The sequence below is a fragment of the Lampetra planeri genome, chromosome 8, assembly GCF_965212315.1.
Source record: "Lampetra planeri chromosome 8, kcLamPlan1.2.h2, whole genome shotgun sequence".
In the NCBI taxonomy this organism is placed as follows: Eukaryota; Metazoa; Chordata; class Hyperoartia; order Petromyzontiformes; family Petromyzontidae; genus Lampetra; species Lampetra planeri.
In genome coordinates, this window is record NC_136114.1 from 6,499,136 (window position 1) to 6,523,200 (window position 24,065).

Below are 24,065 nucleotides of genomic sequence, written 5' to 3' on the forward strand. Positions count from 1 at the left end.
TCCGTCGCGGCGATGCGGAGCGAAATGCGGCACAACCCCGAAAATGCATCACAGGGCCTGGGAGCGGCACAACGACGAAAACAAACACCAACGCGGTGGCCTGTTCTGGAAACTACGCTTGGGAGGAACAGCACATTGCATCAATGAAATACTTTAACCACAGAACTCAAGTATTTCCCATGTTCAACCAAAAACAAGCTTTTTTTACAGGCATTCTGGCGATGTCATTTCTTCATGCCCTGTATCGGGTGCTGGCTGAGCATCTATCACCCAAATTAGTGGAGGATTGTCTGTAGTCTTTGGTAACCAGGCTAGACCATTCAATTAGCCGCACGTAAGAATTTGGTTTTATCTCAAGTGAGAGTTCCAAAAATCAAACCCAGAGGAGCTCAGCAGTGGCGAATCGGAAGTCTGCTAGCAGGTGCGAGCCCCCCAGAGTCACACAGCCGTTGCTAAGGAGGCCATGTTCGTTTCAAGCCCTCGAGGTCTGCTGGGACCGTGCTACGAGTGAGCACTTGTTACTCAGGGCAGTGCATCAGCATGCCTTGCCGCCCTTTCAGCACTCCCAAGAGCCTTGCACAAATGTATTCTAGGGTGATTCACCCGAAGATGATCCTTGCTGGAGACACAGCCAACATGATCTTTTTTAATGTTAAGCAATTTTTTTTTTTAGGCAAGAGCTTTGAAATAAAATGTGAATTGCTTGGACAGAGGCTCAAGCACGTGTTTGTGACTGTGCCACAGCCGTTTAAAATCACGTCAGACAAGGGATGCACTGCAGCCATTCAATGCCACGCACAACCATTCAATAAGTTAGGAACCCAAAATCGAACATTGACTATTTTGCTTAATAATATAATTACAAGATTCACAACAATAACTGTGGGCTTCAACAGGAAAATCTTCGAGATTTTCTAAGTGCAAAATGTGAAGTAAAAAATGCAGCATAAGTGGGCTAAAGCTTCAATTTAAAGCTTTCGTGACTGCAGGGGTTCATATTCTTGGTTCTTTCAGTAAAGTCACGTACAAGGGAAATAATAAAATAATAAAAATAAAACATAATAAAATAATTCTCACGACGTTTCGGCCACAACGCAAGCAGCCGTCCTCAGGTGAAGAACAGGTCTGTCGGGAAGACAGCGTCTGAATGAAACACCCCAGGCTTGGAGCGTGCTTGCGTTGTGGCCGAAACGTCGTGAGAATTATTTTATGATTTTATTATTTCCCTTCTACGTGACTTTACCGAAAGAACCAAGAAGATGGGCTAAAGCTGATATAACCGATGGCTTCAAATTCAGTCAGCAGCCTTTGAGGCAGTTGCATTGGAAATGCCCACCATGTACGAGTGTGATTTGGTCACAGTCGGGTATAACGCTATGTTGAGAAGCCTCCCTTTCACTTCAAGTACACCCTCCTTCCCATTCCTCAACTCTTGATCATGTTGTATATGTTGGGTTATGAAATTTTGATGAAAATAATAAAAATGTATAATTTTCCGAAAAACGCACAAATCGCATTAATTATGTTAATGTGTGTAATTATATGCATAAATTATGATAATCACAGAGATAATCGTAGTAATTTATGCAGAAGCTTGCGATTATGTTAATGTGTGTAGTTATGATAATTAGGCTTAGTTTCGTTTATCCAGAGTTATATCAATCGGAATAACACGATTATCATTGATTAAACATTTACCGATTATCCTAGTGTGTGTTATGATATTTTAGGTCTCCAGTTTCAGATCTCATTACAGGATACAGTTCTCAAGAATAAGACAGTTTTGCATGGATTTGGAAAGAAGCACTCGAACAATTGGTGTTAAGCAATTTTAATTCTAAACAACACATGACACTCTAGCATGCATGTCAAACATGCGTCAATAATTCATGAGCAAGATTATGCAATTAACGAAAATGGATGACTAAAACACTTCTAACAATCGTAACCTCTACCTTTCCACCAGGCATCTCATTAGTTCCCCCATGTATCGATCACAATCGGCGACTGGCCGAGTTTGAAAACCAGCATGACATACTTCATATGGCGGTAATAAAAGCACTTATTGTATCCCAGAGGCGAAAGTATATGTCAATAGATTCATCGGCAAGTATAAAATCCTTTTAACGGAATGTTTGAAATAATGGTGGGTGAGGGCGTGTGTGGTGGTGTGAGAGCGAATCTGGCTCTGTTTTAATTAATTCTTCCGCGAGACTCTATGACAAAGAAAACTGGTTTGACAAGATATTCTCTGTGCTTCCTTGAGCCTGTGGGTGTGGAAACGATACAACCCTGTTTGGAGATTTCCTCAGCCCGTGCGGATTGCAGACGCGACTTTCTCCGCAGGGAGTTGAGCGGCGGCGCTTGGCGGTCCTCTGTAGCTGACGGCGCGATGGCGCCTCTCTGCAGCTCTGACGGCGGCGCTCGTTCGGAAGACTTTGACTCTCTTTCTCCACTGCGGGATGACGAATCGGTTTTGGTTGATGCTGGTTGATCTGGGTGTGCGTATTAATCACACGGCGCATTCGATGGCGCTGTCCTCCTCCTCACAGCCGTTCAATCAGGCTTTCTCCACTGCTTCGCGCTCTCTGCTTTGCTCGCTTGGCGATCTCCGCCTTTCCTGCGGGTTGATCGCTGGTCGTCACTCTGACGAGGAGCGATGTTTCGTTCGTGGCAGGGTGGACGTTGGTGTCTTTGTTGGCTCGGGAGTGGTAGCTGGAGTCTCCGTCAGCTTCACTCGCAGCTCGGCGACTCAGGGTAGCGATTCTTCTCAGGTGGTGCAGACCTCGGCTTGTTGCTGCACGTCGCTACCCCCGCGAACCTCGTCATTCTGGATGACGAAAAACTTCTTCGTTGGCGGTGACGAGAGGAGGTGGAACCGACGCCCCGTGACGATCTGTGGTGGGGCTGAAGCCCCGGAGACGAGATGCTTTGAATGGATTTTGCCTTTGCTTATATCGGGAAAGTCCACTAGTGTTCCCGAGTTTGTTCAAAGGCTGTGTCATATAACTTTTCTCTTTGTTCGTGTGCGTTGTGGGCGTGTTCGTCTGTTCGTTTATTAGCTTTGAAGACACAGCTGTGTAATTATTCTGGAAGGAGGGGTGGGGGTCTCGCCACGGCGCCACCTAAGTTATCCATTAACCAGACCGACGATTCGCGTTCGCATCGAGTTATAAAAAAAAATATTCTAATCCATGTTTTTGTTTCTGAATAATATTTGTCGCGAAAACCTACGCGTTAAGCGAGCTTAATTATTCCCTCCCTTGCTCTGGGCGTTATCTTTTGTCTCACACAGCTTAAGTTGTTTTGGTTTGGAAGTTGAAATGCGCTTAGTTCCATTATGCCCAAGTTATTCCGAAACCGTGTTCACGATGTTTCATCGTGACCCGATCTCCCATGGAAATGTTATTTGCTCGCGTGTGCAAATCCTGCTGTCTGTGTTGGAACGCCCTGCACGTGTTTTATTTAATTTCCTTTCTCGAGTCGTTGCCCGCGCGCTACGATCTTTATGGGGCCATTTCCTGGCTTTGTGCCTGCGTGTGGAGATCCTCTCGGAAAGACAAAGACGGCCGTGTTGCTCGCTTCTCATGGGGTGTTGCGTTTGGTTAATTATGAGAGACTTCTCCGCCCTTAGCTCCTCTAGGAGATCCACTTTAATTCCGTACTTATTATTTGACTTCTTGTGATTATTTAATCTGATATCCCGGCTAGGAATTTTTGTTTTGGAGTGACCCAAGCCATAATTATTATTTGATGCTTCGGCCCGGCCGTGTCGAACTACCAAGTGTACATAATGTCCGTATGGAATTAACAATGGTGGGTCGCGACCTTGGTGCCGACTGTAGTCTCGTTTCCAATTGGAGTGAGGATAGATATTGTTTGCTTAATCTTCATGGCTAAGTTGGTAACTTTGTTTATCTAACATGGTTCAAACCCCGTCTGTGCTTTTTGTCGTCAATGTTGTTTCCTTTGTTAAGAATATAATTATATATTTCGTGGCCTGGTTTGTATTTATCAAAGGTTTTTTTTTGTAAGGCTTTTTAACGAAAGGATGTCATCCTGACCCCCCGCCTGCAATTTCCCTCCTCCCTTGTTCCTCTTGTGTGAAATTAGGGGAGTTTTTATGACCTTTATTGCCCTCTTTCATGCCCTCTAGCCCTTTGAGGTGAGGTATGCGCGCATCTGTGGAAGTGTGGGGGCGTGTCCGTTCCCACGTTGCCCCGTGTCTATTAAAAAAACGATATTATATATGTTGGCAGAATAATTATTTAAAAAAATAATATAAAAAATATAAAAAAGGGGTATATACACAACAATCACCACCCTCCCTCTGTCCTGATCACGACCTCTACTTAAAGCATGTGTTGCGTACGTCATAGTGTGTGGGGATAGTCACAAGGATAGACTTTCTCATTCGAGTTTATACAACACAATTTGGATTTCAGTATGGTAGAAATGCTATAGCATCCCAATTTAAAACATGGCTTTAAAATGAATTGCCTATATTTCCCAATGCACTATTCAGTTGTGAGAGTCAGTTCGGCTTTAATTTTGATAAATCAATAGTATAAATACGACTTATATTGTGAATTGAATTAAGTCCACAATGATAAGGGTGCCATTTACTGTGGGGCCTGGGATGCCCTTGGACCCCGTTCTTATCGCCTGAAAATAGTTCTACTCTCTCCCTTCAACAGCAAGTTAAAAGGGAATAATGCCATCATATGTGATATCGTGAAAAACACCAACTTGTTATGACCAAAAGAACACCGATAAATTATTAGCACGAGGAATATACAGTACTGTACACGAAGGCATATATGTAGTGTGTGCATAATGGCCGACAGTGGGTAACTGAAAGAGATGAGCTAAACGTAGGAAACGATTAAACACATTTTTAAAAGTAAATATACCCACGTCAAGATATTTCTTAATTTAAAGTGAATATAAAAGTCACCCACAGGTTTATGCTAATAAAAGAGACCTCCCATCATCAATTACCGCACTCAATGTATCTGAAAAGTATATGCATGCGCAAGGCTCTGATTCATACTTTTGCAGTCATTTGTCGCGTAAGAAATGTGCTCGCTGCTTCCTACCATACAACAACACATTGCGACGCTTCAGACCGCCAATACTCCTCCAGCTTATCTTCTTGACCACGTTTCAGCCATTTCCAATCGCAGAGCATGGCTTTTTTATGAAAAAAAAAATCCCAATTGTGTTCTCTCTGTGGCCAGACATGCTGCTCCCAGTAAAAACTAAAAACGACAAATGCATTGCGTAACACGATGCTAAACAGTGGAACGCTATTGCGGCAAACTCGCTCGTGCTTGGCAGAAAATAAGTTGGATATTAAATAGCGGCAGACCAAAAGCACTGCATTTATGGATCACGCATGACTTCTCCATCATCACTTAATACCCGTAATCAGCGATTATCATCATCATCATTATCTATCCACTGCAGAATGAAGGCCATCCCAAGCCGTAGCCATCGCTAATGGTCTTGCCTTGCAGCGCGATCCATCTGGCACCAGCACCTGAAAACGAGCCAATTTCATCTCACCACCTACACAGCACATGCCTTCTCGGTGTGTTCTCATTTGGTTTCCACTCCATCGTTCTCTCGTCCACTGGGCTATCATTCCTTCTGGAAAAAAAGGGCCTTATCCACCTCCGTTTACTTTTCTTCACCGGTCAGTGAATATGACGACTCTAAATTGCGCATGTTCTCTGATCCCGGTGCTCCTCTATAAAGTCTCCCAGTGAAATTCAAAGCACGCACCCCCATCCACCTTTCGTTGCACATTGTTCAGATGCTGTCAAAGTCAATGTTTCTGAACCAAGTGCAAGCCAGTGATATGCGACCAATTAGCACCTTTCTTTTTTTGGAAACGTAGTTTTTTTCCCAGGACACAATGTGGGGGTCAACATTGTCACGTGGTGGAAACTGTTGGACCAACTTTGGGCCCAACGTTTCATGCTTTCTCCCATTATTCAGAGGTTATCATTGCGTTTACAAAACTTCACGTGGCACGGAATGGTACGTAGAATCCTGCGATGAGGACTGAGGGGCATTTATTGAGCAGCGTTCATCGTTGTTAAAAAATAAAAAACTGGAATTCCAGTTTTACAACACTTTGCTTAATCCTGAAAGTTTCTCGGGATGTGTAGGAGATACGGTTTTGGAAAACCTCCTCCCGTTAGTGTTCACCACAATAAATATATGTCCACGGGCATCTTTATTCAACGTGCAGCGTGCTATATGGGTCATTTCCCGTAACTTTTATGCAATAAAATCCACAAGTTACTGTCTGGCCTCCTGTCAATGGCTTTAACAAATGTTGCGATGAATCACACGCTCACACGCAGGACACTTACGACGCATCCATGACATATTCTAAAGGGCCATGGTAACAGTTTGGTGGTTAATCTGAATGTCACTTCAACACCTATATATCCTTGTTACGAAGTTCTACTTCCTGGTATGTTGTTCTAGGGCTGACACAGATGCGCAATGTTGCACGCGTAAATATAAAGACAGAAGGACCCCTCTTAAGATTAATGTGCAGCGTGCGGAAGAATAAATAAAACTAAATTAACGTTACGCGCCATAAATTCAGATGATCCAGAACGCTGCTTTAATGTAATGCATATAGCAAAAAAAAAAAGATAAAGCTTGTGGCAGGGTTTGTATTTACCCGGGGGACGCATTTTTATCTTTGATGGTAATACAACAGGACCCTTGACTTAATGTCAGAAATTATGGCCAATGAAAGTCACTTGCAATGGCTGACATGTAGTTTCTGATGCAAAGAACACATAACGTTGGGTTCTCCGTATTCCATTTGCACGTAGCTTGATATCTCCATTCCATTTAACATTACATTACGTGTGCATATGGTGTGCATTTTAAACAAAGGGTGTAAGCAATCCAGGTTGATTTAAAACAATGTCTAGGTCCCCTTGGTAACCACGTTATTCATGAATGGAGAATGTAATGATTGAAATTTGATACTCAGGACTTGTCCATGTACCAAAATGCCCTGCTTGATTTATCAAATGTTTTAATAACAGATTCATACAAATGTTACACCAACACGACAGAGTAATGGGTTAGTTTGGAAGTCCGTATTTGTGTATACTTAAAATCCCAAAGGCCTTCACGCTGAAGGTTGTAGTATTCACGTTTAAATCCAACCGAGTGAGTTTTCACCGACAGGACTTTTAAACGTCTGTTCCTATATATATACACATTTTTCATTTTACCACTGCTGTATATCTTCATTAAAGCTGCAAATAAATTCAATTATTCCAACAAATGTGCCCTCTGAAACATGCAGATTGGTCGTAATTAAACACATGGCGCTATAATTTATACAAACAATGACAATGTGTGCGACACGCAGGGAATTCCTAACCAGTGCCATCGTTGGAGGGCTCCAGCCGGTGTTGAGGGAGGGACAGAGCGGAGTGGGACTTGGCTGAGCTCCCATTCCTTCGTTGGCAGAGATCCCAGTTCTATTTGCTTCTGGGGATCTGCCAACAATCTGTCTCGATATTCATGCCCAACACAACCTTGACCATAAGATGAATTTAATAAAAGCAATTATTTTTGCAAAATAATGTTCGAACACTATGAGATGCATTTAATGCAACCTAATTCCACCCCCACCCCACCCCAAAAGAAAATCTTAAAACCAAGGAACAGTTGAACCCATTTAGAAAATAGCAATGCAGCTCTGATTATAGCAAAAATACATATGTGAAACTCTAATGTATTTAAAGCAAGCGGGAATCTACTGAGATACAAATGACAATTTTCACGAGAGACCAGGGCACTATATAGGAAAGTGACTCGTTTAATTTGAACATGAAGCTAAACGCCACTTTTACATTTGGCATTTGAGCCCAGACACTGGCACAGAATAGCTTACTATTATATTGCTATCAGATGCTCAAACATTTAATTAACAGTAGAGATGCATGCTTGGATAATGTCCGACATCATTACGGCAGGGAAGTGAACCACCAACTCAGTGCAAATTGGCCTGGTTCACATAAGCATTCCGACCTCCTGGATTTTCAGCCACCAGGGTCATACGAGCGCATGGCCTGCACAATCAACAGGGGCAGTCGACAGCCCAAGGAGGAGATTTCCTCAATCTTTCTCCTTGAGAACATGCTAGGCCTTTTCTGAGCAAGTTAATTCTGCATAAATGCCAGAATTAAGCGAGCCTTTGCATTAAACATACAAAAACAACACAGATTTCTTTCCCTGGCGCTGTATGAGCTTATTAACCTCAGACGTGCTGTAAAGTCACATAAAATTTACATATTAACCCGGCTGTTTGTCATTCACTAAACTCCATCCGGACCTCTGGCACCTGGTTCCGCCATCCTCTGCGGTACGGCTTGCGATGGTGTTTACACATTATTTTTTTTTTGACCGAGCCGGGTGAATAACGGCTAACTCCCTCCATGGGACCACGTCGGTTTAATTCTCAGCATCCAATTGAATTCCCATGGCCGGCGTAGTTTTTTTTTCAGCGACAGATTTTCCCGTAGCCATAACGATGCTTTACGACACACGAGGCGGCGTCTCCAGGAATGCAAATGTGGAGCATCGTGGCCGACTCGATCGCTGCCACGGACCAGCCATTATCGCACACTAATGAGACACCTGCAGAGACGCCAGCGGTAAATGGCATTATCTGCACAAGAACAATATTAAATATTTCGTATTACACGAGGGAAATTCGAACCATCGTTCCCGCAGCTTTATTAATCAATAAATGGTAAATTAGCGATCGTGCGGACTCTATAAGTACCCTAGGAGTTTTGGCAAGGGAATAGGGGGACGTAATGGGAATTACGTGTGTGAAAGCGAGGTCATTTAGCACAGTGTTTAACTAACGCATGCGATATTTAACAATATGATATCAATATAAAATATTAGATTTAATGTAACAGTAATGGTGGGCAAACTCCCAAATCAGTTCATTTTTTTTAAACAAATTCATTCGGTTTCACAAACCTAGTCTGACAGCATATGGAGGGCATTTTTTTACATTTAAATTAACACTAATTAAGCCCATTTTTATTTTGACATTTAAAAGGTGACATTTTGAAATTTTTAATTAAAGCTATACATTTATTTCCCAACCTGTTATTTCAAAACATATGTTATCTCATTAATGTGTATAGAGTTTACACTATGAAGGTAGCTAACACTGCCTTGGCCTTGCACTAGTGATGATGGTGTGCCCATATGTTACCCACATCATGTGTGAGCTAACGAGTATACAGGCGGTTCAACTGCACCTACTCTCGCTCGTTTTATCTTGGATCTTTATGTTGCGCGTAGTCACTTTAAGATGTTCCTTGTTCATGTTTAGTTTTGTTGCGGTTGCACCCGGGTCAAGAGCCGCATGGCTCACAGGGCTCACAGGGCTATCTCCATATATATAAAAGGCAAAGTTGTGATTATGTGTGTCTGTTCAAAATGTTTAGCGTACTTCCCGACATGCAACAAACTGGACATTTGCCATGTGGGTACTTTCCAGACTGTACACCATGCACAAATTTTAAAAAAATCAACTTTTTTTTGGAGGGGGGCAGGTAGCTCAATAATGCATATATTTTTGCACATCAAGTGAGCTGTGACGTCAAATCTGTCACGTGATCCGCGCATGTGGAAGCGTAACGCATTATAGTGTCGTGGTTAGCGCGCTGCGCTACGAACCCGGCGACCCGAGTTCGATTCCCGCTCACGGCCACCACCGGTGACGATTATTTGAACCGGTCCTGGGCCTCACCTAGGTCGACTCAGCCTCAAACGAGTAAGTGGTGTGGTGTGTGAACACCGCCACTGGGGAGACAAAGGCGGCCAGGTGTGGTGAATCCAAGTCCTGGGCGAAGCCGGGTAGTACAGCTAGTACCTAATAAATCAAACTGAAACCGAGGCCCATGGGCTGAATGGGCCCAACTCCCAGGCTCCAAATGGAGAGAAAATTAGATAGGCGACCAGATTTTATTCCATTAACCAAGGACCATGCCAACCGTGCTAGATAACTATTGACGAATGTGTTGAATTTGTTTATTATGCTACGTCACTGATCTCCGTGACTATTTTCTCAGGTAACTGAAACGGCACTATCTCTAGCAGGATGCAGCTCTCTTCCATCTGTAATAAAGGACTCTCAGGCGATGTTGTTCTCCGTGTCCTTTATTGGGTTCTTGCTCGCACCCCGCGATGTCTCCGCTCCGACCCGCACCTTCTCCGCCTCGTGCCTCCGCACGTCGTCTGAGTCCTCTGCTCTCGCTCTCTCTCTGCAGCCACCCCGCTGTCCGTGTGACTCCGCACACCCAGCAGCCACCCTGCTGCTCCGTGTGCTCCCGCACACTCTGCAGACACCCCCGCTGCCCCACGAACACCGCTGGCCGACGGTGCCGTGACTCCAGCCTCGTGACAATCGTGTCACCCCTCGCCAGCACTCCGCGTGGCCTCTCCCTTCTCTATCCTGTCTCCACTCCCGATCCCCTTCCGGTTCTCCCCTTATATCCTCCCCCTCACGTGACCCTGACTCCTCCTCCTCCTCACGTGACCCTGACTCCGCCCACACTCACGTGACCCTGTCCTTGCTCGCATTACACATCGTTACAGGAACAATCTGCTGAGCCACATACTTTAGCATTGTTTTAAGACCTCTGCAACCACTTTTGCTTAAACATCAATGAGCTTAATAACATAATTCATGTATGTGACAGCAACATGTCAGAAGCTCGCCTGATACAATTTCAACAGACCACAGATTGTCATATTCTGGAAGCTCCCAGCTCGTGGAGCGAAACCGTTGGACATCGTGAAGAGCAACAAGCAGGAACAACGAAAAAAACAAGCATCGAGGCAGCAGTGCAAGCCACAAAAACACTCCATCAGTCAGTCCCATTGAATTGTGGAGAAATGCGTTGAACCACTTCTCTCGCCCGCCCGCCCGCCCTCCCTGACAATTCACAGCGTGCAAAACCCTCCTCCTCCCCTATCTGCTGTTTCTCAGCCATGCCCGCCTATGCAATTGCCATCACTGGCGATGATTCCTCCGCCGCTTGCTTGGGTTATCAAAGGGGGTTGCTCCGAACATTGCCGGAGAGGGGGACTGGCTGCTGTCGTTGTAGGGCGGGGGGGGGTGCAAGGTGGGGGAGCACTGAAGCGAGATTGGGAGCAATTAGTGGCCAGCGGACGCGTGGGCGTCGGCAGCTCACCCGTGTGTTGTTGCGCTCGGCTTTGAGCTCCGCAATCTCCTCCTCGCGCTCCAGCAGCTGCTCCCGACACGAGTTCAGCTCTTTCGTCAGTGCCGCGAACTCCTACACGCAAAACCAAGCAGAGAACAAAGGCCCCCCGCCGTTGAGATTTATAGACCACGGTGGGTAGAGTTGTTCGCGAGCACGAAAATTACGAGCGAACGACCGGGGAATCTGCCCGACGTTGTCACATGGGCGGTCATCAAGTGTCTAACCGGAGGAGTTCTAGGCTGAAATGTTGTCAGCAGGAAAGCCGTGCAGACAAATCCATTGTTGTACTGTACTGTGACCTGTTTCTGCTCCGCGCTTTCACAATCCCCACACTGACGAGAATGATGAAGTATGGTCAAATAACCCAAACAGCATTGTACTAACACGAGGGCTGATGTTTACACAGAACTCGGGTAACTCGTTTAAGGACTCGGGAGAGATCCGGGACAGGCACATACACCATTTGCTCCTGATGATATCAATGACCGGGAATAGAACCCAGGTTTGAAGGATGTGTGGCAGTGTGCAACTCATTATGCGGCCAGTCCCCACACCACACACATACAGACGTGCGCACAAGACGACACAAGGTCATACAACGAAAGCGTTTGGATTTAAATGACATCTGATTCATATCATTAAGAATCTCCGAATCCTGTCCAGTCAGGGAAGGGAGATTTGTGAAATTAGTTGTGTAAACATACCCATATTTTGTTTACATTACATATGTTTTTACCTTCAATTTACCTGTGTGTGTGTGTGTATATAGTAAACGATATACTTTGACGTAAAAGGATGATTAAACATAATGAAATGTGTTGCAATGACATATGTGATACAATGTCAAAATACGAGTACATGGGATGCTGGCTTCATTAATCAATTAAACGCCTTGCGCATCTGTGCACACAGGCACATGTGCACGCTCAGGCACATGTGCACGCTCAGGCACATATGGCCAATCATATGTTCATACAAATACAGCATAATGTAACTATCATACCCTTGTGTCTGCATTACATTGTGTGGACATTTAAAGGTATTCTAGACAACAACAAGACAAGTCCTGCCCATCTCTAAACTATTTAGACGACCAACAATACAAGCAATATGTTGGCGTTCCGGTATACGTATGACAGTTGTAAATTTGGAAAAGGTACTGGCCGAGGATTATTTTGGCATTAAAACAATCTTAATTCTAAATTTGAAGCTTTCGTGACTGCAAGGATTCATACTCTTAGTCACGTAGGTAAAAAATACAATCAAATAAATGAAAACAACTAAATTAAATCACGACGTTTCGGGCGCAACACAATCGTCCGTCATCAGGTGGGAAATATATAGTCCATGACATCTACAACAGGCAAACATTATAGCGAATTGTTTATATATACAAAAAGGATTTACAATAATAATGTGTAATGTATAAAGTGTATACTATAGTCTGAACAGTGAAATATTTTTTTAAGGATATAAAGCACTTTGCCCTTCATATAATTGGAGGTTAGAGCCCAATGAATGTCCATTATAGACACAAAAAAATCAGTCAAAGCATTCTTTGCTGTAATTCAATTTTGACAGCGTATTTTGTCATTTCAATGGAACAATTTACATTAGTGTGTTTCAGAGTGACAGGTCCAGATATCAGATGTATAGATTTATATTAAATGGGACTTGTATGACTTGAACAAAAATGTTTTCTAACAATGCGTGCGCTATGGAAGTCAGAAACAGAAAAAAGAAAGCACTTATTCCCCTTTGTGGTGAAATCCCCCACAAAAGAAGATCACGCCTCTTGGCTGTGCCCAGAGTTGCGATGTCAGAACCCATTTCCAGTGTCTCATGCAATTACCTTTTATGAGCCTTTGTACGGCAGTACACTGGCATTTCATACAGCCTGCAATATAATCTAAGTGTCTTCAATAGTGTGATAGGTCTTGAAGCCTCTAACTTAACACTCTACATTCTCAAACTTAATGACAGAAATTTCAGCGGTAGACTAAACTTTGGTAAAGGTGCAGCCCTGCAATGTCTCGCTCACACTGCTCATGGTGGAAGGGGCTCCACTAGAGGGAGGTCTAAAAGTTTCCCCAAGAGGGTATTTTGGACTACTCCAAGCTCCTCAGATGTCTCACAATTTGAATCTTTATTCATACCGGAGGAATCCAATGAGCGATAAAGCTCTTTTTCACGGATGTCAGGGAGGGGCGGGTCAGATTGTTACAACAACAAACAAAACAAAACACAATGGGAGTGCAAATTATAGCAAAGGTAAGCAAATCACTAAAACAACAAAAATTAATATTTGTATTTTACAAGGTAAAGCCCACCGAGCTTTAAGCTTGTATTTCAAAGGCGACCTCACCACAAATAATAACCCAACGGAGTGACTTATCATGTGAAAATGTATAGCAGCAGCCAAAGAATCCGAGGGGGTGGCAGTACCGTACTTTAACACACCAGACTCGACCTCCGAGTGACTAATTGTGGAGTGCCTATTGATCCTGCTGGACGGATAGAGGTGTGGGGGGGGGGATTTATTTTTATATTTCCCTTTGCTCTTACCACCACACTGGGATAACTCTGGAATGCAAGTCAAGTGTACTAACCATTGCACGACACCAGCAGCAGCAGCAGCAGACTAAATTAGAGCCGACAAATACGTATCTATATGATTAAACCTTCATGAACGATGCATGCATCCAGGGCTGGAAGTAAGGTTATGAGGCTCCTAAGGTTAATAGGAGGAAAAGGCCTAGGGTTTATTGCAAAACATTTTATGATGTCAAACGTATTTATTTACCTACCTATGTTAAATTAACACAATTAAGCGACTCAAGGTAAATTCAAACATGTCACTCACGACACTTTTTAAATTTGTTTTTCCTCACTTTAGCTATGGCGAAGTCATGAACGATATCAATTGATAATCCAAAAACAAAAAAACGTCCAAATGGCCACAGACACCGTTGCTCAACTATTACTTATATATGGTATGTAGGGCCTAAAGGAGGGCCTGTAAAAAAATTGGGGCCTGCATGCATCCTATTTCACAGATATAGCGTGTGTAAAAAAATAAGCACGGAGAGTTCTGGAAAGAAAATCAGTGAAGTACTGCAAAGCAAGGTTTATTTAGTTTGGTCACATGAAAATACTATGTTACCTTACGAAACTATCCCATTATGTATTCACATCATGGCCAAATTATAAGCCATCACAGTAAAGACACCGAAGGCTGTCTCCCCAGAGTGACATCTCTAAAAACCTAAAGTTGACTGCCTAGGTGGCAATTGAATCTTCAAAAACCTATGGTCCATTAAGCAGCCTGTAATTTTATTTTAAAATTGGCTTCTTTACCTGTGGGAGCAGTCAACCACATAACAGCGACATTCAGCCTAGCGGTGACTGTGGTTTAATAAACCACTTAAAAGTTGGAAGCACTTTATTGTGTTAAGTGCTAAGCTTTGTAAATATGCCCGTGTCTCTAAGCCAATCAATTCAGCAGTTTCTCATGTGTGGGACGAACCAAACAGGTGTAGTCACTGCATTCAGCATCTGAGTGACCCACGCGGTCTGGAAATTGAAATTAATTACTCGTATAACGAAGCACAAACCTATAACCGTATTGTTGTCACGAGCTTTTTTTAAAACGTGATTTTTTAAAAAGGCTTCCAAAAACAAATCGTGCTTTCCGAGCAAATGGAAATTTATGGGAAGGTAGCGTTGATCTACGGGTGTTTTTTGCTCAGATTAGCCACTGCTGCAATCACAAATCGCACTGGCGACTCTGCTGCATGCCACCCCAAGCCATGAAACATAACATGGAATGTTTTCAGATCAACTCAATGAAATGAATTGTGGACCAATAATCCTGCGGATGTGACCACCACAAGCATTTTCCTGAGACATTTGGCGAATGAATATTTAACAGGTGCGCAGTGACAGCTTCATGTAATTAATGCTCTCACCAACAAGAAACAGATCAGGGGCCACAGGCAACTTGTTGTAAGTTGTGGATTCCTTCGCTGTATCTTCTAGACCATCGTACTTGAACAATTCTCGATTTAAAGCTTTCGTGACTGCAGGGATTCATCTTCTTGGTTCTTTCGGTGCAGAAAAGTGAAGTGAGCGAGCGAGCCCATCTCGCTGATTACACGACTCCGGCTTCCTCTTCAGTGAGGGGGCTTCTCCCAGAGGTCGCAAACGGGTTTTGATTCCTTACCCGTACCCGTACCCGGCCGTACCAGAGTCGCAAATGGGTACCCGTTCCCGGCCAGGTACGGGTACCCGTTCCCGGCCAGGTACGGGTATCCGTTCCCGGCCAGGTACAGGTACCCGTTCCCTACCCGTACCCGTACCCTACCCGAAATGAGTGACAAACGGTTACTCACCAGTGACTCACGGCCTACCCGTACACGGCTGCACCAGGGTCGCAAATGGGTACCCGTACCCGGCCGGGTATCGGGTAGGATACGAGTATCGGGTACCCAGTTGCGACCTCTGGCTTCTCCCCTTCGAGTGGACTCTGTTTTTCTGCAGTGGCAGCATCTTGGCGGCGTCGGTGCCCCCATTGCTGAGCGTAATGGGGACGATGCGGGTGTCAACACCAACGGATACATTTTTAAAAAGTTGTCGCGCATGAAGAGCGAACGCAACATTCAGCTGAGCTCGGACGCAGCGACTCCATGTAGAAAGCTGTTCGTGAATGGATGCTCGGAATCTTTAAACAAATCAGATACATTTTGATTTAAATCAGATAAACTACAAGTTGCTGGAGGTCAGCTGAGGAACATGTTGCTAAAATGCAACCTTAGCTGCTTTGCAAACTACGTGGTACACTTAATAGCTTTTGTTATGCCGACAGAGCATATTTGAACCTCCTCAGCAATTTTTAAGATTAATGAGGCTTTCCACCTCTACTTCCAAACGGTATTTTTTATTATTCAGCTACCACCAAAAACACATGTGCAGTGAACGCTCGGCAGCCGAATAAATCTCTACCTTACTTTTAACTATCGAAGGTGTATGACCAATTTGACACAAATAGAACAAACAATGTTACAACGTTACCGGCGCCGGACGCATGTGTTTGTGTCACTTTACATGTGACAACAAACACGCTGGCCATTCCTGGCCTTCCCCTGCCCCTCTCTGGCCTTCCCCTGCCCCTCCCTGGCCCTCCTCTGCCACTACCTGGCCCCAGAGGTCGCAACCGGGTACTCGATACCCGTACCCTACCCGATACCCGGCTATCCGTACCCGACCGGTACGGGTAGCCGTTTGCGACCCTGGTGCGGCCGGGTACGGGTACGGGTAGGCCGTGAGTCACTGGTGAGTAACTATTTATCACTCATTTCCCAACGTCTTGTCTCTTCTCACAATTCAAGTTCCTAGAATCAACCCACCCGCGCCTGCAACATGGCTTCATCCCAGAGGTCGCAATCAGGTACCCGATACCCGTACCCGGCCGGGTACGGGTACGGCCGGGTATGGGTACGGGTACCCGTTTGCGACCCTGGTGCGGCCGGGTACGGGTACGGGTAAGGAATCAAAACCCGTTTGCGACCTCTGCCTGGCCCTCCCCTGCTCTTCCCTCGCTCACTTATGGTGGCAGCTCGGCTCCACGACACCTTCCTCTTCCAAACCCCAGAGCTTCCCCAGCCGTCTAATCATCTCATTTTAATATTCCTCCAAATTACTTGTCCCTTTTTCCCCACCTGGCACCTCTCTGGTAATTGGTAACATGTCTCCACGCAGTCTCTATCTATTCCGTCTCCCTAGAAATCAACAAATGCTGCTTTCGTGGTCACCTTCCTTCAATCTGCTCACATTTCGATGTTGCATGCGCCTCACCCCTCTCTCTCTCTGTGTGATTTGCTACACCTCCCTATCACTCATGCTCACCCCATATTCTATCCGGTCGCTACGCATGTAATAAGTGTCAACGGGACATTGTCAGATTGCAGAAGGGAAACTCTGACATTCTATTATCACGCAATTATTCAATTTACAGTACGTCTGGGCATAAAGGAGCTGGGCCACAAGAAATCTCACATTCCTCTGGCCAGAGCAAAACATTTCCAAAGGCATTTTGAGCCGCCGAGTTTTCTTGCCACGCAATTAAAACATTTTTAAATGAGCGGCCGCTTGGATAATTATAAACAACAATAATACTTAACGGCTCTTTGTCAACCGACTACCACCCACGTCAGTGTGACTGGGGAAACGGCGGTGAGGGGGGGGTGGGGTCCCCCCATTTCCAGGAATTAAACTCAGTAAGATGTCTAGGTTCCTAACGCAGTGTTTTAATCACCCTACCATCCCTCCCACAGCAGCTTGCAACTCACAGTGAAAAATAGCGACACGTTTCGTAGTGGTACAGGTGGATTTTTGTTTAACTATTTCGTGACGTGACGTGACTACGCTTGGCATCCCTGCAATAACGACGAAACCGTCTGCTAGCCTTCTCCGGACACGTCCGTGACCCGTGCCAAGAATTGCAAATCGCAACGATGCAGCAAGAACAACAGCAAAAAAAAAGAGTCGTCCCCGTGGATGGCTGCATTGACGAAGAAACAAAGACAATTTTTACATTTATTTCATTTCATTGCAACCCCGCTTGAGTAGCTCAGAGCAATAACTTCCCCAAACTGCAGCGCGCACGCTACGTTGCGCACGCTACGATGCACGCGCCCAGGCACGCGAAGCATTACTCGTTTGCGTAATCACTGCCGCCTCTAATCAGACACGCGGAGCAGTTTGCCGAGATACTGTGTCATTTGTAACAAAGGGAAAAAAAGACAGCGATACGAAAAAAACACAATGGGAGGGAGGGGGGAAAAAACCCGCAGTCACTCAATTCCCAGATGTGCTTGTTTAGGACAGCATCTGGAGCTTGACACCTTGCCTGTCTGTGCACTTTTCGTTCGGCACTTACCATAAGAGAGGCGGTAATTGATGGCTTGCATTATCCAGTCAGCACACGGCCACGTGAAAAGATCATCACGGTGCACGCGGGGAAGGAACGCAAGGATTGCAATTCATTCATTTGTGTGTGTTTTTTTTATTTTCATTTTTCTCCAGCGCAAGCAAAAGATGCTCAGGAGATGTATGAGATGTTCCCAAAAATACGGACGTCTTCTTGTACCTCCGGGGCACAAATTGACAAGGGCTGCTGAAGGAGCCGCTGGGGGTTTTTTTCCCGCGTTGCAGCCTACGCTGCAAGCAGCCAACCACGTGGCCTGGATATTTGCTCGTCAAAAAAAGCCATAATGAATTAATTCGCAGAGTAAGATTAAATTCAGGGGTAATGATTACGAGTGGAGCAATGCAATCAATGTTTTTAGATTCTTATATGTTGTCCACCGGGGCAAATACGTCCAACCGGGAGAAAGAGTAATGACATGAGCTCACGTGCAGACGATATGTGGATTGTTACATCAGTTGGATTACAAGGGACAGCAATTGTTCGAGGACTTCATCTGGCAGTGAATTGATCATGGTTGACGATTTTATTTTGCATATCATAGGTTCATGTCAGTTCGGCAGCCACTCCATATACTACCATTCACCACATTCATAATCAACGTTTTTGGGTTTAGATCGCGTTATTTATAAATGTGTCGTAACCCTCCACCACCCAACACGGCCAATCAGTAAAAAAAGTGTCACGTTGACAAAAGACAAATAGTTCACTGCTTTAGCCCAACGGTGTGTTGAAGCGTGAAACCACAACAATTTACAATTTGGGCTAAAGCAGTGAACTATTTGTCTTTTGTCAACGTGACACTTTTTTTACTGATTGGCCGTGTCGGGTGGTGGAGGGTTACGACACATTTATAAACAACGCGATCTAAACCCAAAAACGTTGATTATGAATAATATTGGTCGCGAAAGCTTACGTGTTAAACCATTCACCACGTTGCAAAATAATAGATTATTGGGTTAAATTGCGACTCTAAATCACAGCAATTCATCGTATCGTCAGAAATAAATTGTTCCATCCCTCATTATGAAGTATATTTTAAAAGTATATTCATTGAGGTGGTCGAGGGGCTCAAAGGTCTGATCACTGAGCTGGCGCTGCTGAGAATGCAGGCAGCTAAAACCCTGAATAAACACCGAGTTATCACTGACTGCACAAAAAAACCCAGCGTATTATATTTGCGTGAAGATTTGGCACTTAATTCGGATACATTCCAGCAGGGTGGGTGGCAGCGTGCCGCCCTCTGGTATTGATAACGAGGTCACTTGAAGATATTCCGGAAGTTGTTCTGTGATATCTCATTCCACAAACTGCTCTTCAACTGGGGATGGTACACTCAACTGTGGAGATATCCAAATCAATTCTGAATCATTTCATGACACGATGTTGACAGCACAATCAAGGTAAACTTGGGGAAACATACAATTCTATATTTTTGAGTCAATTCACCATTGAATGTGCCTCAGTATTTTGAACGTGGGTTAAAATCAGAGCAGACAATCGACTGCTGGCATTCGTACACTCTTGGTTTTAATTGCCATTCCGCCTGCTGTTTCAGAACGCTACAGTCATTGGAGAGTGTGGGGGCTGTAAGAGTGGGAATTCTAGGAGCGACCCAAGTCCCGGTGATAAAATGCAGCCCCAGCGCCGCTGGCAACTGGCTGGTGGAGCTACTAACTGAAGGTGCCCACCATAAAAATGAAGCATTACATTAAATGACTGCGTGCACACCAAGGGCAGCTGGGCAGCCCATGCAAAGCATTGCCTCAAGCACGTACGACATAGTTTATATTGCACAGTTTTTGTTTGCTTACCCGCGTCCTCATTATCACTGTTAGTGATTCTGCAGCTGTGCCTTCGCACTGTGTTGAAAGTGTAAAAATATGTAATTTTCCAAACCTCGCTCTGATCAAGGGAATTGCTGCGTTCAAATTATGCCACGGAATCACATTGTTCCTGGCTGGGTCACTTGTACCAAATTAATCTTGCAGGACTTGCCAAAAAATATATATTTGGCTCTGCCCCAGGGCAGCAAGCCCAGAAGGCAGTGGGCTATTCTGACAACGTGACTTTGTGGGTTGAATCTACAGTGTTCTGCCTCCCAGGAGATGGAATCAGTTTCACTCCCATGTAACGTCATGGTACATTTTCTAATAATCACCAAAATGTTATGTACATTCAACACCTTACATGAAATGACCGATATGGAAATATCCATTTACAATTTGGTTCCACACGTTACAGGATTTGTATAAACCATTTTTTGTGATATCCGAACAAGAAAACCTTGTTGGAGTTTTTCGCTTTCATTGAAACGAATGAAGCAATTTGGTGATACAACAAATTCTGCACTTCTCAACTTGTTCCCTTGTACCAATGCAAGCAGGGCGGAGTGGTGGAGCAGTGGTTTGTGCACCAAATGATGAAAGCCGGAGACCTGGTTTCGATTCTCGGCCGTGGCTAACATCAGCGGCGAGCGATAACTGAACTGGTCCTGGCACACACCTTCACCAAACAACTCCCATGGACCAACACGGCATAGGGAGGACTCCATTCAGCAGTGGATGCAAGTTTTTTTTAAACTCACGAGGTGCATTTATTGTCATGGTGCAAGCACTACAATTTAATTCCTCGATTGCTCGCACGCACTACCACTGTGTCGACAAGCACACCACGAATGCCTAAAAGCTAACATATCTACATTATTCTGAGCATCCTCAAAAAAAGTTTATCTTATCATTACATACAGAAACTAAAAAAAATCTACAAAATTCACTGCCGCTTAGCGAGTGCAATCACAGAGGGGCGCCTTGGTGGAGAGGCATGAAAATGCACCATAAAACATGCCATTTTTTTGCTCCACTGCCTTGATGAATGGCGGAGCTGCTGCTGCCGCCGCCGCCGCCGCCGCTGCTGCTGCCTCTTGAGCATTGTTGGGTCTTCCCAAGGTGACTCACTGCCCGGGGCTGGGAATGGCCGCTCTGCTTGGCTGGTGCAACTCGAGGAAACTGCACCCGTGGCCCTGCCCTGGACATGCAGTCTCGTGCCGTGATGATGCTACGACTGCGTAGGATTACAAGGTTGTGCTTCTTCTGAGAAAGTTCAAAAGCTCGTGGGGCAAAAACGTCGGGCGTCATGTGCAACAGACTGGTTCATGTCCAAAATAAAAATAAACAAGGTATTCTGAACGGACGTTTAATCTACTTTTATCCGCTCTCACGAACAAAACAATATAATTTGATTGCTTATTTTGGAACTCATCAATAAGTATCAAGATTATTTTCATAAGGGCTCTGCTTTGGATTGGAAGCCGACTACTTTGTGAGTATCGGTGTGGCCGAGTTGCACAGTGGTCAAGAGTGCGATTTATAATCAGAGGGCTGTGAGCTTGAACCCCAATCGAGGGCTGATGGCAATTAAATTGATTCTATTCCTTGAGAAGTCAACAGCAGGAGTCCTATGGATATACTTTATCCTTACCATAGGAATGTGGAATTTGCACCACTGGTTCAGGAGTGAAAAACAAGAGATAAGCTCTTGCCCATGTGCATTTGAGTGGGGAACCACATTCACAATGTCACTCTTGCGTGAGAAAACATCAGACTGATAATTACGAGTATGTAGAACTTCTTTCGCACCATATGTTGCCAACCGTGCTCATTGGAGGTGCGGAAGAAGGACAACAAACTAAACATAAAAGTAGTTCTACAGAAATTAGTTTTCAAACAACCTACTTGCTGCATTGCCTCATGCAGGAACCTCAATGCGTTATGCATATTTGAAAACAAGCACTCTTGCCGTCCACTAATTATATTCCCTGTATCTTGAATTAATCGACACATCCTATTTCCTTTCTCTTTCTATTTGTAAATGTATTTTTTCCGAAATATCCAATGATTCCTACCGCTTTAAATGTTAGCATTTTATTTGCCTTACCTTGTTTGCTTGATTACATTGTTTGTCACGCAAGCAACAGCCAAACAAATGTGATTTTTATATTACATTGCAGCGACTGCCAACCACAGTGAATGACATCTTCGATTGGGTCCCGGTGCAATGTTCACATTTGTGGAGCCTTGCGCAAGGCTGTGCGTGATAAAGCCTACGTGACGATTGCCTAACAGTCATCTGGGCCTTAGTTTAACACGTTTTCTTGGTCTACCACTGCTGGTTAAATTGCCAGGGGAAAAGGTAGGCGATGCAAAATTATTTGTAGGAATTAAAGACGTCGAAATCCCTTCGGTATCTTCGCTATAAAATATGTTGTTCTGTGTTTAGGCCTGTTAGCCTTCCAAAGCTATGTTAACCAGCAACATTAATTTTTTTCAAATAGCTCTCATATGCAAATATAAAGGCTGGTGAACCGAGCGTATTACGTACAGTACATTGTTATAAAGTGCCAACAACAAGTTAAATCGTGATATTAAAATTGGTGTTTGTTGGGCAGACAAAACGTATTGATGACAACAGCCGCCCACCCCCACTGCCCTCCTCCCCCCACCCCAAACAAAGAAAAAGTAACAATCTGGACGAATCCATTTTAATAAGATATTTTTTTGCAAAGATTTACGGCATTAACTGAACATATAAACCAGCAGAAAACAATATTGGAACTCGGTGGTCTCTGATCCATCAGATGCAAAAAAAACTTTTATTTAGCAGGTAAAGCCCACTTGGGTATGAGCTCATTTGCAGAGGCTACCTGGCCACGCATGATGACGAAAGCTCATCGAAGTGGCGAATATCATCATCACGTGGGAATTGATAGCCACAGCCAAATAATCTCGACGTATGTTTCTAAAGGTGGAGGGCAAAACTCGAAGACCCGGAGAAAAAAACCACGCAACCACGGGCAGAGAGAACATGCAAACTCGAAATACACAGGCATCGTCAGAGTTGGGATCGAAACCACAACCTCCTGCATAACCAGGCAAGAGAGAGATAACATCTCACAACCGTGGCGTCCAATAAGAGATAAGCAATCCGCTGTTGTGTATGTTTCCGAATGGATTTGTACCACTTTGTGCGACGATGTCTTCATTTGCCTTTGAGGCAAAGTCTATAATATTCCTGACAGCAGCCCCGTGTTAGTCCCGTGTGAAGTGACATTTTTCTGTACCAAACTGTTTCACGGAGTCAATGGACTCAATTCACTGGTTGTTTTAAAATCAAATTAAATATTTAATTATCTGGACATGCTCGATAGCCTTCTTTAAAACAAAATCTGACTACATCTCTTCCAATTAGGTGACATTGGCTCAAAATTAATTTATGAACGTAAAAAAAATAGCCTAAACCATGGTTTCCTGTTGGTACACAATCAAAGCCAGCTGTTGCATTTGCCTGTCCCAAGATGTCCAGCACGTGACCTTCTCAACATCTGAAAATTTCTGAAAATAAATTGCTTGAGATAGAATGGAGTTTGGTGTGCATGTGTTCAAAACATATTTCCCACGCCTATGTTTTTCTACACCTGTGGGAGCCGTGGCACAGTCATGCGGTGCTTGCTGACCGCAGATGTGAGCCTTCACAAGTCTGAGCTGTTGCAATCCCATGCCATCTGTCAGCGCCTTGATTCCTGGAAACCCTAGGTCTCCTGTGCACGCATCAGCCCCAGTCAGCTTAGAAAACAAGCTATTGGATCCTTCCATTTTATATAATTTCGGCTTGTGTCGAAATTCTAATTCGCAAAACCCATTGCAACCACCACCACTGCAACGTTGAACGTACAGGGACGTTAACACCGCACGTGTCTAAGATGCGTCTTCAGCGGCTGCGCAGTG

At 44.4% G+C, this 24,065-nt stretch overlaps 1 protein-coding gene across 2 annotated transcripts in view; it reads right to left on the reverse strand.

Annotated features, from left to right (window-relative positions):
- Positions 1–24,065, reverse strand: part of PPFIA2 (PPFI scaffold protein A2) — a 352,145-nt gene that overhangs the window by 146,822 nt on the left and 181,258 nt on the right. For both annotated transcript variants that reach the window (XM_078596795.1, XM_078596794.1), the window contains exon 2: positions 11,268–11,369. In XM_078596795.1, the coding sequence (XP_078452921.1) occupies positions 11,268–11,369 (102 nt within the window). The remainder of the gene's footprint in view (positions 1–11,267; positions 11,370–24,065) is intronic.